The 15745-nt window shown below is 36.0% G+C and overlaps 1 protein-coding gene across 1 annotated transcript in view; it reads left to right on the forward strand.

The window, feature by feature from the left end:
- The first annotated feature begins 1014 nt into the window (after window positions 1-1014).
- The window catches only part of LOC128232114 (sodium/glucose cotransporter 4-like), a 32499-nt gene continuing 17768 nt past the window's right edge, over window positions 1015-15745 (forward strand). The window contains exons 1-5 of the mRNA XM_052945480.1: window positions 1015-1185; window positions 7595-7663; window positions 11187-11291; window positions 11878-11937; window positions 13243-13347. Of these exons, the coding sequence (XP_052801440.1) occupies window positions 1105-1185; window positions 7595-7663; window positions 11187-11291; window positions 11878-11937; window positions 13243-13347 (420 nt within the window). The 5' untranslated portion in view covers window positions 1015-1104. The remainder of the gene's footprint in view (window positions 1186-7594; window positions 7664-11186; window positions 11292-11877; window positions 11938-13242; window positions 13348-15745) is intronic.

Raw genomic sequence — 15745 nt, forward strand, 5'->3', positions numbered from 1 at the left:
ATTGCATGTCGCCCTTGCATGTCATAGCCCTGATTTAACTATAATCAAGAAACAGCTGTCATGAGTTCTGATGAAAGCAAACGGTGACAAAATGTGCGCATGTACGAGATCGTTTGTACAGATTTGTTGGATAATAGAGTCGTGTAAACATTGACATGTCTTAGGATCATAACATATTTTGACAAAATAGCTTTGTAAAGTGTCATGAAAAAAGCAAAACTTAAACGTTCATGTTTTGAGATGACGCTACCGGGTATGTCACAGACACAAATTATATTAAAATTTGTCCTGAGCACCAAATCACAGCAAACAGAAACGTACGTATTTTGTGATATAGATGCAGACGGGGAAACGTAATCTAGATAAATAAAGCCCTATCAAATGAAATATTTAGTTATAGTTATAGCGCAGCCCGTCGCTGACTTAATTGTCCAGATGACCAAATACAAATTTTTATTTTTTAGTGTTCAGCGCGAAATGACTTTATACTCATCAGTCCGCGTGTACGAGCTTCTAAATAAGCCTTGTTATAAAACTAATTAATGAATGAATCGGAATTTGGCGGTTGTAATCTGTTTAATGGAAATTGTTGAATGTAAGTGCTCATCTAAATGATTAAATGTAAATCGATCCGGCGATGGCAATATGCATTAACAAAGGGCGAAGATAAAGCAATGCAGAAAACAGGCAATGCTGTAGATTTATTTATTTTTAAACCCAGCAACTCCCATTTGTTGAAAAGAGAAAAACGGCTGAAAAGAAAAAAATGTCACAATTTTATAATAATTTATCAAAATATTTAGCCCCTTATAAACTTTCAAAAATACTTGCCCGTGTGTAGATATTTTTTACGAGGGTTGGCACTCTTAGGAGTGCTTGTTAAGTACTTTTTCTCTATAAGTTGCACCTTAAATGACCCAGTTTGAAGCCATCAAATACTAAGGCATAAACAAACTTTAAAGAACCTTGAATATTGAATAGCTAGCGTCTCGCTAACACTAAACCAACCAGCCGTGAAAAGAGATAGGTGCACTTAAGTTGAGTGAACATTAATGACTTAAACATTTACAAGCCCATGTATAGATTTAAAGAGATTTAACAAACATGGTAGCCACCTCGCTACATTGGGGAGATATTCTCGTCATTCTTGGATATTTTGCGGCCGTTATATTTGTAGGGTTATGGGTAAGTAATTTTGCTACTTTTTAAAAATAGTGTCATTTAACCTTTGAAAGGGAGAAACCATTAACTGTTTCAGTGAAAATATACAATTGCCATAAACCACTTATTTCCATACTGTAACTGGTATATCGTGATCCAGCAAATGAGTTGATTTCAGTTGTGTTTTTTAATTGCAAAAGAGGAAATTTTCATTTTACAATTTACCGAATAGAAAAAAATCGGCATATAATTTATCTGTTAGAGCTGCATTCCCACAGATTGAACATTTTGACAACTTATTTTTATTCCTTAGAACGAGTCATTTTTTGGCAGAAATGCATGGAAACCGGTGATATAAGGCTGTTGACAAAAATAAGATCGCAGATTTTCATATTTATGTTCAAGAAATGATGGTTTATGCATTTTTTTTCTTAAAGCGTTATAAACGCTTTTAGCCATAAAACATTAATTTTCGAACGTAAATATGAAAAAAAACTGAGATGTAATCTTTTGTCAGCAGTCTTATATCACAGGTTTTCAGATATTTACGCGAAAAGCACATTATAGGCAGGGTCCGTCGTAAGACTCTGAACAGGGCTGGGCAGACTTACTGTGTTAAATCTCATCTTTTTTCATGTCATTTTTCTACATTTTGATACATTTATACTCAGTGAATTCTCTGGTATCATGTGTAAGAAGAAAAAAGAAAAAAAAAACTTTGTCAAAACGGTAACTCTGTGGGACTGCAGCTTTAAATTATCAGTCACAACATAAATCATCAACCTTTATGCATGAGAAAATATAGATCATGTTAAGTTTCCTACTCTTCGTTGTGATATTATTAGCAATTTTAGGGGTACATGTATATACAAAATCCTATTCAGACGAATACGTGCATTTCATTTTTCAGTTATTGTTCATTTTTTGAATGGAAATATAGCTTCTTGCAACAAGAAATAAAATGCCTTTCCAAATTGAAACACGTGGTTTATCTTTTTGTAAAACCTCGAATAAATTCCAGAAATACTCGAAGTCTATATACGGAAATAATAAATTGTTCTTAATTTCAATATATCAAAATGCATCGATGCATCTTCAATGTGCGTATAATGTAATCGAAAACTAAAAAAGTGTGCACTTCTTTTAGAACTTCACTTTGCAAAGATTAGCATTTTCTATTCAAGTTGCCTTTATCTAATCTTTAAGCATGATCATTTATTCGTAAACAAAATATACAGTTGTTTGCATATATGCAAGTAAAACAAATGGCATGCACATGAGATAAGCACAGATTTTAAAGGAAATCGAATATTGGGTAAATAAAAGTGATTTAAAAAAGGCCCTCCATATATTGTAGTATAAAAATGATCAAACGAACACCTGAAAAACACAGATTTTCGATAAAATAGAAATTTGGTTAAATACTTGTCATTTTTGCTAAAAAAAAACTCCACTTGTGTAATTGTCTATATTTGACAATAAAAAAACATACACATCACAGATTTGAGACGAAATCGAAAGTTGGTTAAATAATACTCATTTAAAAAATGCCTTACATATATACATATATATATAGAGAGAGGATAATTGTTTTCTATAGCGTGAGATTGTGATATATTTTACCGAGTGAGCACCAAAAACTATATTTCACGACGAGGAAAGCCACGAGTTAGATATTCACTTGTGGTACTGACGAGGTGAAATATATTGCAATCTTAAACTGAAACAAACATGTTCTTCTTTTATTATTGGCCTAAAATTGGTATTAAAAGACATTTAATTGTATTTTATTAGATAAAAACGAGCAAAACTGTATGCGCACGTAACGTCATTTCGGAAATGACGTCGTCGATATTATGTCCCAGTCCTGTGTGCGCTGATATTTGTTTTGGATAGCAGAATGGGTTAAAAATTTCATAACAGTGAAAATTATCAAATCGATATTTTTACTGTTTGAAACAGTGAAATATCTTTTTTCATATCACAGAAAAAAAACTCTAAAAACCACCGGTAAGCATATAATTTATAATAGTATAGAATATGCCGATACGAATACCGAAAAAGCGGTTAAATAATACTGATTTCAAGAAACTCATTACCTCTCTGTCATGATTAAACGAGAATGCTTGAATTATTCATCCTGAGGCAATTTATGATCGCTCACGTCAAAAATTGGAGTAGAACAAATTGATATCTTAACGATGGATGAATATACATCGGGTGAACGTTGTCACCGAGTTAATTTTACATTCCTCTACAAATGTAAAAATAAAATTATCAAAGTACAATAAAGGCGCACAATATAGGTTGTTGCAGAAAAGTATAAATTAATAATCCATATTCGTGTTTATCTAATGTGACATAAATTTTGACTTAATTGATCAAAACAAACAAAAATGCGTATGATTTTGGTACAGATAAAAATAGCGATGTTTTGCCACTTTTTTAACTGGGGAACTTTTGATCAGGTAGATATTATTATTTTTTTTAAAAAACCTCTTTAATGAAGGAATATAGTTTTTAAGTTGTGCCTAAATCATATGTTGTTTTGTTTTTATCATTTAAGTCAAATGAATTTAACATAATAAAGCATTGGAAATAAAAATAAATTTATTTCCATTAACCTATCATTGTGTCCCTTTAATATGTATTTTAGCTCAAACTAGAAGATCCATGTCAGCGAATACATTATTTCAACTGCCCCGTTGATATTGTATTATGCACATGGTTGTTCGAGACTTTTAGTCACTACAGTCAAAACTCGCTATGTCGAAGTCAATGAGACCTCGAAAAATACTTCGAGATAACTAACGAACATTCAATAAAACCGAAATAAAAAAAAACGTGTATGAATTGACCCAAGACATTATTAAAAAGTTCCAGAATATATAACCAGAAATTCGAATTAACAGAGTTCGACAGAGCGAGTTTCGACTCCATAGAAGCTGCTCCATAAAAATGATACAGTCAACGACTGTGTCCATTAATGTTGGCGTTTCTGTCTAAATGTATTTTTTTATACAAATTGTCGTATGTTTATAGACGTAGACGTTTACGTTATCATTTAACAATTCTGATTCAACTTGAGCGTATTCAAGCTCATGTATGTAATATTCTAATAAGAGCAATCACCTCATATATTGCTACGTGCTTTCAACGTAATTTTAAGAGGCATAGTTTCTAAAATAAAAGTGATGGCAATATATTCTTACAAATTTACTATTTAACAATTTTAGTTTTGGAATTCGAAAACAGCCAGTCAATTTTAACATAAAGTTGGGGTACCCTTAAATTTCGTTTAATGTCTTTACAAATGTGGAGGCTAGCAATTTATGTTAGAATAATGTCGTTCAATCTGGGGTCAAGCATTGTTTGCCTTGTATATCAACCTCTTATTAAAAGCATCAACGCCTGACCCGTTGTCAATAAAGAAATTGAAAACACCCTTCGCTGCATCCTTTAAACTTACAAGAGATAATAAACAGTCATCCTTGGCTACATCTTCAAATAGCGTTTTATCCGCTCCACGTACTGGCTGTTTATTATTCATTAATTTGTCACATACTAACATATTTGTAAAATCCTTTTATATAAATGCATACCAGTTGTTCATCATCATCATCATCATCATCATCATCATCATCATCATCATCATCATCATCATCATCATCATCATCATCATCATCATCATCATCATCATCATCATCATCATCATCATCATCATCATCATCATCATCATCATCATCATCATCATCTCTACCACCATCACCACCACCACCACCATCATCATCACCATCACCACCATCACCACCATCATCATCATCATCATCATTATCATCATCATCATCATCATCGTCATCATATAAATGCATACCAGTTGTTCATCATCATCATCATCATCATCATCATCATCATCATCATCATCATCATCATCATCATCATCGTCATTTCAATAAAGTATGAAGTATGTCACCATACCGAATACCTAAATAGTTCATAACTTAATATCTATGACCTCAAATGAACCAGGAACAACCAGAAAAGGCTGGCCTTGTCCGGTTAATGACCAAATTTCAAAATAACCCATCCAGTAGGTATTTATCAAATTCAGAAGCAAAGATGATAACAGCTAAGACATTAGATATGTACGTAAGATCGAGAATGTTTAAGGTGGGAGATTATTTGTTTGCATTCTTAACTTAAGTAAATACTGTCAACGAAAGAATTTAGCATGATATATCACGTAGACAGTTTTCGACTGTCATTGAGATAAGGAAGGTAGAAATGATAACGAAATTTAAAGAGTTCAGATTGAATGTTTTCAATGATCCGTCTATTAAATAAGCTAAGGCATAAATAAATGAAATATTTGTTGTCGGTGTTATGCTCCCAACTTAATAGGGAAGGAAGATCGGAAAATTTAAAAAAAAATAAAAAATTATTAGGCCTTTTTTCTTGAGATTTTTCTGTTATCATTAACTATGAATTATATGCTTAATAACACCTATAAAATCCGTACAAACATACTGGTATCGTTAATAGGTCAAAAACCCTTTATTTTTGACTTTTAAAAAAATCAATGATGAAAAATTCTCAGGACAATAAGGGGGTCTAGGGTCGGGGCAAAAAATGAAATAGTTCGAGAATACGGACACAAACATTATTTTTCACGCCTTATTCTTTGATAACTCCATTAACGTTATTGATTAATTTTGATGATACCTTTGGTATCATTTGAAGGGTATTTATGTGCGGACTACTGATATGTAAAATAAATAATACAGGTGCAATTAATAAAAACGCCCAAAATGCACCATTTTGGGCTAGAAATTGATAAAATTTTCATGAGAGGGCACCCACAAACTGACCTGCAACACTTTAAACCAAATTGATTGAGGTTCTCAGGGATGGGCGATGTCAAAAGGTTACGCCACTAAGTTACGCCCCCCTCTAACGTCAACTCCTGAACCGCACCTGCTTGTTATTTATTTAATTCTCATTATCATTAAGTATCATTTGTTAGTCACAAAGTCAAACAGGAGTTTTGGGTTTTGTATTGGCAAAACATTCAAACAAAACTGTATTAAGTAAACCGCACCCTTTTATAATAAAACAAAAACAAAACATTTATCATGAATGAACTTTGCGTAAACATAACGATAACTATTTGACACAATCCTAAAATCTAACCAACTCCTGTTAAAGGACAAACCACAGTATGATATTGAAATTAGATCTTCTGTCGTTGACAGTGACTCAACTTGCATTTTAAAGTTGTCAATATGTGCACAAACAAACGTATCAAAATATTCATGACAAAACGATTGCAGCTGAAAAAACACATTCTCAAGAATGAAGTGTTAAGTAGCATGTTCGCTCGTTTTTATCATCGCATTCTTAAGCCGATGAAGAACAAATTTATTTGCTGATAAACCCCAGTGTGTGTATACCACGTGATAAATTGCGTCATAAATGCTACGTCGAAAGGCAATATTTTGCTTTGGATGAAGACTTTAAACAAAGATAACTTCACGTCTATTTCTTCACCATTTTAAATGGAATATAGCGCAGTCTACGCCGCTTACGGAGCCCCGTCTTCGGTCCTTTACCAGAGTTTGATTGAAAGTTTAGTTTTTTAAAACACTTCGACAAACCTTTTCACAATACGGCCGTCTGATGAAGCACTGTCAAAACATTGTTTTGGAAACAGGTTTGTCGAAGTGTTTGATGAAACTTATCACCTTAATTAACTTCTGCAATAACACGAAGGCGGGGCTCTGTAAGCGGCATAGACTGCCCTTTGTTTTATTAAAATTGGTGTAGTTAAAGAAAAGTTATCTTTGATTTAAGTCTTTAATTTAGGTAAAATGTTGCCTTCCGACGTAGCATATATGACGTAATTTATCACGTGGTATACACACACTGAACCCCTTAAATCGTTTTAAGGCACACACTATAGGCTCATGCAAATTCATCTGACTTGAATGATTAATTGATTGAAATGATTTTTCCGATTCCGATGAAAAAATAAAACATTTCCCATAAGTTGATATATACGTTACGGGGTTTGAAGGTGACCCGATATGGGATATATGGGGCTTCGCTCTCAGCCGATATGGGATATATTGGGCTTCGCTCTCAGCCGATATGGGATATATGGGGCTTCGCTCTCAGCCGATATGGTTTCCTTTGTCCCGTATATCCCATATCGGGTCACCTACTTACTAACTCCGTAACTTATAATAGTGTGCGCCTTTAACGAATAAACACACGTCAATCAGAATAGAATCTGTTCAACGTTACAGATCCAGCCCAATGGGTCATTTATACTTAAACTGTAAAAGTCAGGATAAAATTTGGTAATACAAATATGTCCAAATATTTCTGTGACATTTTCCATTGTGTTTGAATGTTGTTGTTTTTATTTTTTCAGTCGTCATGTCGGAACAGGGGCAGCATTCAGGGATATTTCCTGGCCGGGCGAAGCATGCACTGGATACCGGTAAGTTTCGCCTCGACAGGGCGGTCAATAGAATACCTTGCTAAAACTCAAATAATCTGGAGAAGATTCTAACAGAGCGGTCAATAGACATACCTTGCTAAAACTCAAAAAATCTGAAGAAGACTGTAACAGGGCGGTCAAAAGACATACCTTGCTAACACTCCAATAATCTGGAGAAGACTGTAACAGGGCGGTCAAAAGTCAAACCTTGCTAACACTCCAATAATCTGGAGAAGACCCCGATATGGCGGTCAATAGACATACCTTGATAAAACTTCAATCATCTAGAGGAGACTCTTACAGGGCGGTCAATAGACTTACCTTGCTAAAACTCAAATAATCTGAAGAAGACTGTAACAGGGCGGTCAAAAGGCATACCTTGCTAACACTCCAATAATCTGGAGAAGGCCCCGTTAGGGCGGTCAATAGACATACCTTGCTAAAACTTCAACCATCTAGAGGAGACTCTTACAGGGCGGTCAATAGACTTACCTTGCTAAAACTCCAACAATCTGGAGAACTTTGCTAAAACTCCAATAACCTGGAGAAGACCCCAACAGGGCGATCAACAGACAAACCTTTACTAAAACTCCAATAACCTGGAGAAGACCCCAACAGGGCGGTCAATAGACTTACCTTTGCTAAAACTTCAATAATCTGGAGAAGATTCTAACAGAGCGGTCAATAGACAAACCTTGCTAAAACTCCAATAATCTAGAGGAGACTCTTACAGGGCGGTCAATATACAAACCTTGCTAAAACTCCAATAATCTGGAGAAGACCCCAACAGGGCGGTCAATAGACATACCTTGCTAAAACTCCAATAATCTAGAGGAGACTCTTACAGGGCTGACCGCTGATATACAAACAGGGCTGATATACAAACCTTGCTAAAACTCCAATAATCTGGAGAAGGCCCCGTTAGGGCGGTCAATAGACATACCTTGCTAAAAATCCGATAATCTAGAGGAGACTCTTACAGGGCGGTCAATATACAAACCTTGCTAAAACTCCAATAATCTGGAGAAGACCCCAACAGGGCGGTCAATAGACATACCTTGCTTAAACTCCAATAATCTGGAGAAGACTCCAACAGGGCGGTCAATAGACATAGCTTGCTAAAACTCCAATAATCTGGAGAAGACTCCAACAAGGCGGTCAATAAACATACGACATACCTTCCTCAAACTCCAATAATCTAGAGAAGACTCCGACATGGCGGTCAATAGACATAAAAAGTCGAAAGCTTACGCCCCTAAGATATGCCCCCTCAAAGGTTAACTTCTGGAACCGCCACTGGATTCATGCACTCGGCGCTTTGTAAACAGAAATTGGTATCGAGTTGCTTATATTAGCCTTCCAAAATAAACATGCTTTATTTGTTTAGGACGTTTTCAATTACAATTTAGTGTACTCTATTTATACATCGAAAACTTGTCCTCTTGTTAAATAAAGGTTATTGCTCTTTACTCTTTAGAGACGTTTTTGTGTGATTCAAGGCCTAGGCCATGCTTTAACCACCCTGTGTATGCATGGGAAACTACTTTAATCGTTCAACTTGTACCTTTTCAAAAGCAGAAAACTTCTTGTGTGTGTGTTGGCGTCATGCTCCGAATCTCACGTATACAATGGTTTGATATTTTATATGCAAATTACTGACAGCAAGAAACGAATTCCACAATGGTTATTTTAAACCTCATTTATTGTCTATTGACAATATAAATAGCACATCTTGTTATAATTTCGATCACGTCCACACATGTGTGCTAATTGTTGACTTAAGCAGCTGTTTTTATTATATTTTAAAATTACATATTTACCTTAAAATCAAATTATTACGTGTCTAACGAAAAAGTCCTATCTTGTCTATTCATCATTTAACGTTTCGCGTTCAACAATCGAAATTAACAAAATAAAAAGGGCGTGATTAAGTTTATATACCTTAATCAATCACTCATTCGCCAGTAACATCGAGAGAGAATAAACGCATCTTTTTAGAGGTTCTTCGCTGGGTCTGAGGAACCAAAAAACATTTCAATTGCTGTCTCTGAGCCAAAAAGTGTACTACTCTTAGTTTTTATTTCTAGGGGATCCCTTGTTCAGTGTGTGTATACAACGTGATAAATTACGTCATTTATGATACGTCGGAAGGTAACATTTTGCTTGAAATAAAGACTTAAATCAAAGATAACTTTTCTTTAACTAGACCATTTAAGAAAAACGACAGTCTATGCCGCTTAAGGAGCCCCGCCTCCGTTTGATTACCGAAGTTTGATTAGGTAATTAATATCCCCAAATACTTCGACAAACCTGTTTCCAAAATAATGTTTTGACAGTGATACGTCAGACGGCCGTAATTTGAAAAGGCTTGTAGAAGTGTTTTAAGAAACTAAACCCTCAATCACCCTTTGGTAAAGGACCAAAGGCAGGGCTCCGAAAGCGGCGTAGACTGCGCAATGTTTCATTTGAAATGGTGAAGAAATAGTAAGTTATCGTTGTTTAAAGTCTTCATTTTATGCAATCTTTTGCCTTCCGACGTAGCATTTATGACGCAATTTATTACATGGTATACATACACTGTTATTCGCTCTAAGTGAAATCTAATAGTGTTGATTTTCACCTATCTTGGTCAGTTACTTCAGGAGAAGTCGGGCTTGCCGGAATTGTTCCATCTAATTTAGTTGTAATTATTGATCACTCATGTATATAAATTTTATTTCTTCAAGGAAAGTTTCTAAAACTCTGTTTATAAGGTTACTACCGATCAGTCCGTCGAGCCGATGATCTTAGAACTAAGTTTTTCTCGAATTAAGTGTCAACAACTATTGTTAATACCCAGGGTTCTCCGTATTCGCAATTACAGATCATAAGAAGATGTACCACTATCTATCGGTGGTCTGAGCCATCCATGACGATGCAATTTTCTGTCTTTTGTAACTCTGATTGCAGGCAATAAGTATTGTTGGTTTCATGTCGGAGCCTCTTTATTGAAGTACCACACAGATCAGCTACCGCTGTCAGTCAGCGGGTTCACGTACACCAAATTGTGTTACAATTGCTGTCGACATCAAGTAGTGTTCATTTTCAATGTGGGTACACCTGTTGCCAGTTATGTCGTGTCTGGGCCACCTGATGGCATTTTGAATACTATTGAGCTCTACATTTCTAGCTCAAAGAGATATCATACAAATGTTCATTTGCATTACAGGTAGGTGCCTCTCTGTTCCCTAATAACATCGGAAGCGGCCATAGTGTCGGGCTGTGTGTGTCTCAGAGATATAATGGCATCGTGATTACCGGTTTTTGAGCTCTATGTAACATCAAAAAGTGTCAATTTATGTACCCCACCCCACCCCACCCCACCCCACCCAAACCCCCATTCTCCAGTAACATCGGGAGCGGCCACTTTGTCGGTCTGGCAATGTCTGAGACATATACTCGTATAAATGGCACTGTGGTTACCGTATTTGAGTTCTATGTTTCACGCTTTATGTGACATCAAATAGTGTCCATTTTATTACAGATCGGAGCCTCCCTATTCGCCAGTAACATCGGGAGCGGCCACTTTGTCGGTCTGGCTGGCTCAGGGGCTTCCAATGGCATCGGTATTGCTGTCTTCGAGCTCAACGTAAGTTGAACTGGATTTTTTTTTCTCACTTTGATTTCAGAGAAAATGGGCCGATTACTTAGACTTATATATAATTAAACAATGTGATAAACGACAGCGTTGGTAAGTTTTAAAGTTGCTCTCTCACAGATTTACCGTTTTAACAACTGTTTTTATTTTTGTCTTGGAATGAGCAAATTTTTGCGAAAATATCTGCAAACCAGTGATAAAAGACTGCTGACAAACGATCAGATCGCAGGTTTTCATATGTACGTTCCAAAATTAATGTTTTATGGCTAAAACCGTTACTATCGCTTTAAGAAAAAGGCATAAAATATCAATCTTTGAACTTAAAAATAAAAATCTGCGATCTTATTTATTGTCAGCTGTCTTATATGACTGTTGTTCATATATTTTCGCATAAATTGGCTCGTTCCACGACAAAAAATAGAAAAGCTGTCAAAACGTTCAATCCGTGAGAGTGCAGCTTTAAACCTAAAATAGTTTGTGACGTCCTCATGTAAGTAAATAAAACATGCCGGAGGCATTGCAATTTGATTTATATGAATATTTCCATTTATTTTATATTATTCATTTTTCATTTCAGGCTATATTCATTCTCATATTGCTCGGCTGGTTGTTCGTTCCAGTCTACATAGCATCTGGCGTAAGTTATTAAGTTGCAATGCAAACTCATTGTGGCAGATATTGTAAATCAAACTGTACATACGTTTATAAAGCTAGTCAAGCTTAAAGATGCACCCTTACTCCCAAATAAAATTACCACAATTAATACAAATGTTTTATATAACAAAAAGGATGAATACATGTCGAAAAGAATGGTTCTTATGAAAGATACCGAGTTTAATTTGAAAGAGCATAAACACGGTATTTCTACCTTATGAGACTATAGAAGATCACAGTAAATCAATTAGCATTCACCAATAACTTAATATTTTTGCGTTTTCAACTATGAAATACACGCTTACAATCTCGTTATAAGTATATAATATTTTCCATAAATGTATTATTTAGTATTATTTAGTCAAAATGTATGCTTGTTATGCATGTGTATGTATTGATTTTTAATAAGAGTGTCACTTTAATGTATTTGTTAAATATTTTAAGAAAATTGCAGTCAGCTTACTTTTTAATAACATTAATCTCTCGTTAAAAATAAATTGTCGTCGTGTCTGTAGGGAGACGCAGAATGTAATGGAAGAAATTATCAATTATATATATGTATGTTATATTTACAATCGCACTTGATGTTCTGTACCGCCAAGTCAGTCGTGTCTGTAGCGAGACGCAGAATGTTATGGAAGAAATTATCAATTGTATATATGTATATTATATTTACAATCGCACTTGATGTTCTGTACCGCCAAGTCAGTCGTGTCTGTAGCGAGACGCAGAATGATGTAGAAGAAATTATCAAGTTGTTTATACATAATATATTTACAATCGCACTAGATTCTCTTAAGATAAGAATCGTGTTTATTTTGCTTGAACCGGTCGGCATTTTGTGACCTATTTTGGCGGAGTTTCGCTTGAAAGACCTGGTTCACGCATATGTAAAACAAGAATGATTTTTTTAATAATTTTCTTGATCAACGCGACAACTTTTACTATCACAGTCATTTTAATCATTAGAAATAAAGTCATGAAAAAATGAAAATGTAAATACAGTCGTACCAAGTTGGCTCGAACTCCCAGTGAACGGCTAAAATACCTCGAGTCTCGGAAATTCGAGCCAAGCTGGAATTCTCACCTGTGTTATAAATAAATGGGTCCTCAACATCCAATTCGAGCCAAAGAAGAAGCCAAACGAGTTCGAGGCAACGGGGTTCGACTGTATAAGGATTTAGCGCGCTCCTCGCGGCCGAGCGATCATACTGCATGGACGCCCATAAAATAAGAATCAACCCTGAATCGCCCATACAACGAATTGTTCACATTTTAACCTATGCAGGTGTTCACAATGCCTGGATACCTGAAGCTCCGCTTTGGTGGACAGAGGATCCGGATTTACCTCGCTGGTCTTGCCCTTCTGCTGTACGTCTTCACCAAAATATCAGTAAGTGTTCTTCTTTCTCGCCAATTTCTTAATAAACCCATAAAGATTCCTTTCCTTGAAACAGCATTTTGAGGAAATTTCAAGAGTCTTTTCCTTGAAGAAAAGTTTTGACAAATCGCCAGACATCTTATGGGTTATTTGGATCGTAGAATCTTTTTTAGCTAAATATCACGGTGCATATTTTAGTAGACATTGGTAGTGGTGCACCAACCTTCATTGCTTTCAGTACTTTGACCATCACGTGCGTTTTACAGCCTGGGTCCGTATTCATTAACTTCTTGAATCTAAGTTTCATACTCAGGCTCAAAAAACTGAATTCTTAATTGTTTCAAAATATACTTATTATAACACTGTTTTACCAAAAAAGTCTGATTGATTGTAGAACAGATCATTTGTAGCAGGTACCAACTATATAAGTATCTTTACTCGTAGAATCGCATTAATACACCAAAATTTAGATATTGCTTTTCTGAGTCTGAGTCTCAAAAACTTAGGCTGAAGACGTTAGTAATACTCAGGAGCACTGGCGATATAACTTGCTGTTACCACCCTTCTCGTAGTGACAGCCATTTTCATCAGGGGCAATAACTCAGTTATTCATACATTTCCGAGGCGGATCTGTACTCTGGGGCTTTGTTCATGGGCGATAACTCAGTTACTCATACATTTGCTAGACGGATCTGTACTCTGGGGCTTTATTTATGGGCGATAACTCAGTTATTCATACATTTGCGAGACGGATCTGTACTCTGCGGCTTTGTTCATGGGCGATAACTCAGTTATTCATACATTTGCGAGGCGTATCTGTACTCTGGGGCTTTGTTCATGGGCAATAACTCAGTTATTCATACATTTGCGAGGCGGATCTGTACTCTGCGGCTTTGTTCTTGAAAAAAGCGATCGACATGAACCTGAAGCTGGCTGTCGTCACCCTTCTCAAAGTGACAGCCATCGTCATCATGGACGATAACTCAGTTAATAATACATGTTTATTTTCATTTAGCTGTACTTTGCAGCTTTGTTTATGGCAGAAGCGATCGACATGAATTTGTAGCAGACTATTGGCATCCTTCTCATAGTGACAGCCATCGTCACCATGGACAATTACCCAGTTAATCATACGTTTTTTTTCCATTTTGCCAGGAGGATCTGTACTCTGGGGCTTTCTTCATGGACGATAACTGAGTTAATCATACATGTTTATTTCCATTTTGCCAGGCGGATCTGTACTCTGGGGCTTTGTTCATAGACGATAACTGAGTTAATCATACATGTTTATTTCCATTTGCCAGGAGGATCTGTACTCTGGGGCTTTGTTCATGGACGATAACTGAGTTAATTTTACATGTTTATTTCCATTTGCCTGGAGGATCTGTACTCTGGGGCTTTGTTCATGGACGATAACTGAGTTAATCAAACATGTTTATTTCCATTTGCCAGGAGGATCTGTACTCTGGGGCTTTGTTCATGGGCGATAACTGAGTTAATCATACATGTTTATTTCCATTTGCCAGGCGGATCTGTACTCTGGGGCTTTGTTCATGGGCGATAACTGAGTTAATCATACATGTTCATTTCCATTTGCCCGGAGGATCTGTACTCTGGGGCTTTGTTTATGGACGATAACTGAGTTAATCATACATGTTTATTTCCATTTGCCAGGAGGATCTGTACTCTGGGGCTTTGTTCATGGGCGATAACTGAGTTAATCATAGTTAATCATACATGTTCATTTTCATTTGCCAGGAGGATCTGTACTCTGGGGCTTTGTTTATGGACGATAACTGAGTTAATCATACATGTTTATTTAATCATACATGTTTATTTCCATTTGCCAGGAGGATCTGTACTCTGGGGCTTTGTTCATGGGCGATAACTGAGTTAATCATACATGTTCATTTCCATTTGCCAGGCGGATCTGTACTCTGGGGCTTTGTTCATGGGCGATAACTGAGTTAATCATACATGTTTATTTCCATTTGCCAGGAGGATCTGTACTCTGGGGCTTTGTTTATGGACGATAACTGAGTTAATCATACATGTTTATTTCCATTTGCCAGGAGGATCTGTACTCTGGGGCTTTGTTTATGGACGATAACTGAGTTAATCATACATGTTCATTTCCATTTGCCAGGAGTATCTGTACTCTGGGGCTTTGTTCATGGGCGATAACTGAGTTAATCATACATGTTCATTTCCATTTGCCAGGAGTATCTGTACTCTGGGGCTTTGTTTATGGACGATAACTGAGTTAATCATACATGTTCATTTCCATTTGCCAGGAGGATCTGTACTCTGGGGCTTTGTTCATGGGCGATAACTGAGTTAATCATACATGTTCATTTCCATTTGCCAGGAGTATCTGTACTCTAGGGCTTTGTTTATGGACGATAACTAA

This window comes from Mya arenaria, chromosome 4 (genome assembly GCF_026914265.1).
Source record: "Mya arenaria isolate MELC-2E11 chromosome 4, ASM2691426v1".
Lineage (NCBI taxonomy): Eukaryota > Metazoa > Mollusca > Bivalvia > Myida > Myidae > Mya > Mya arenaria.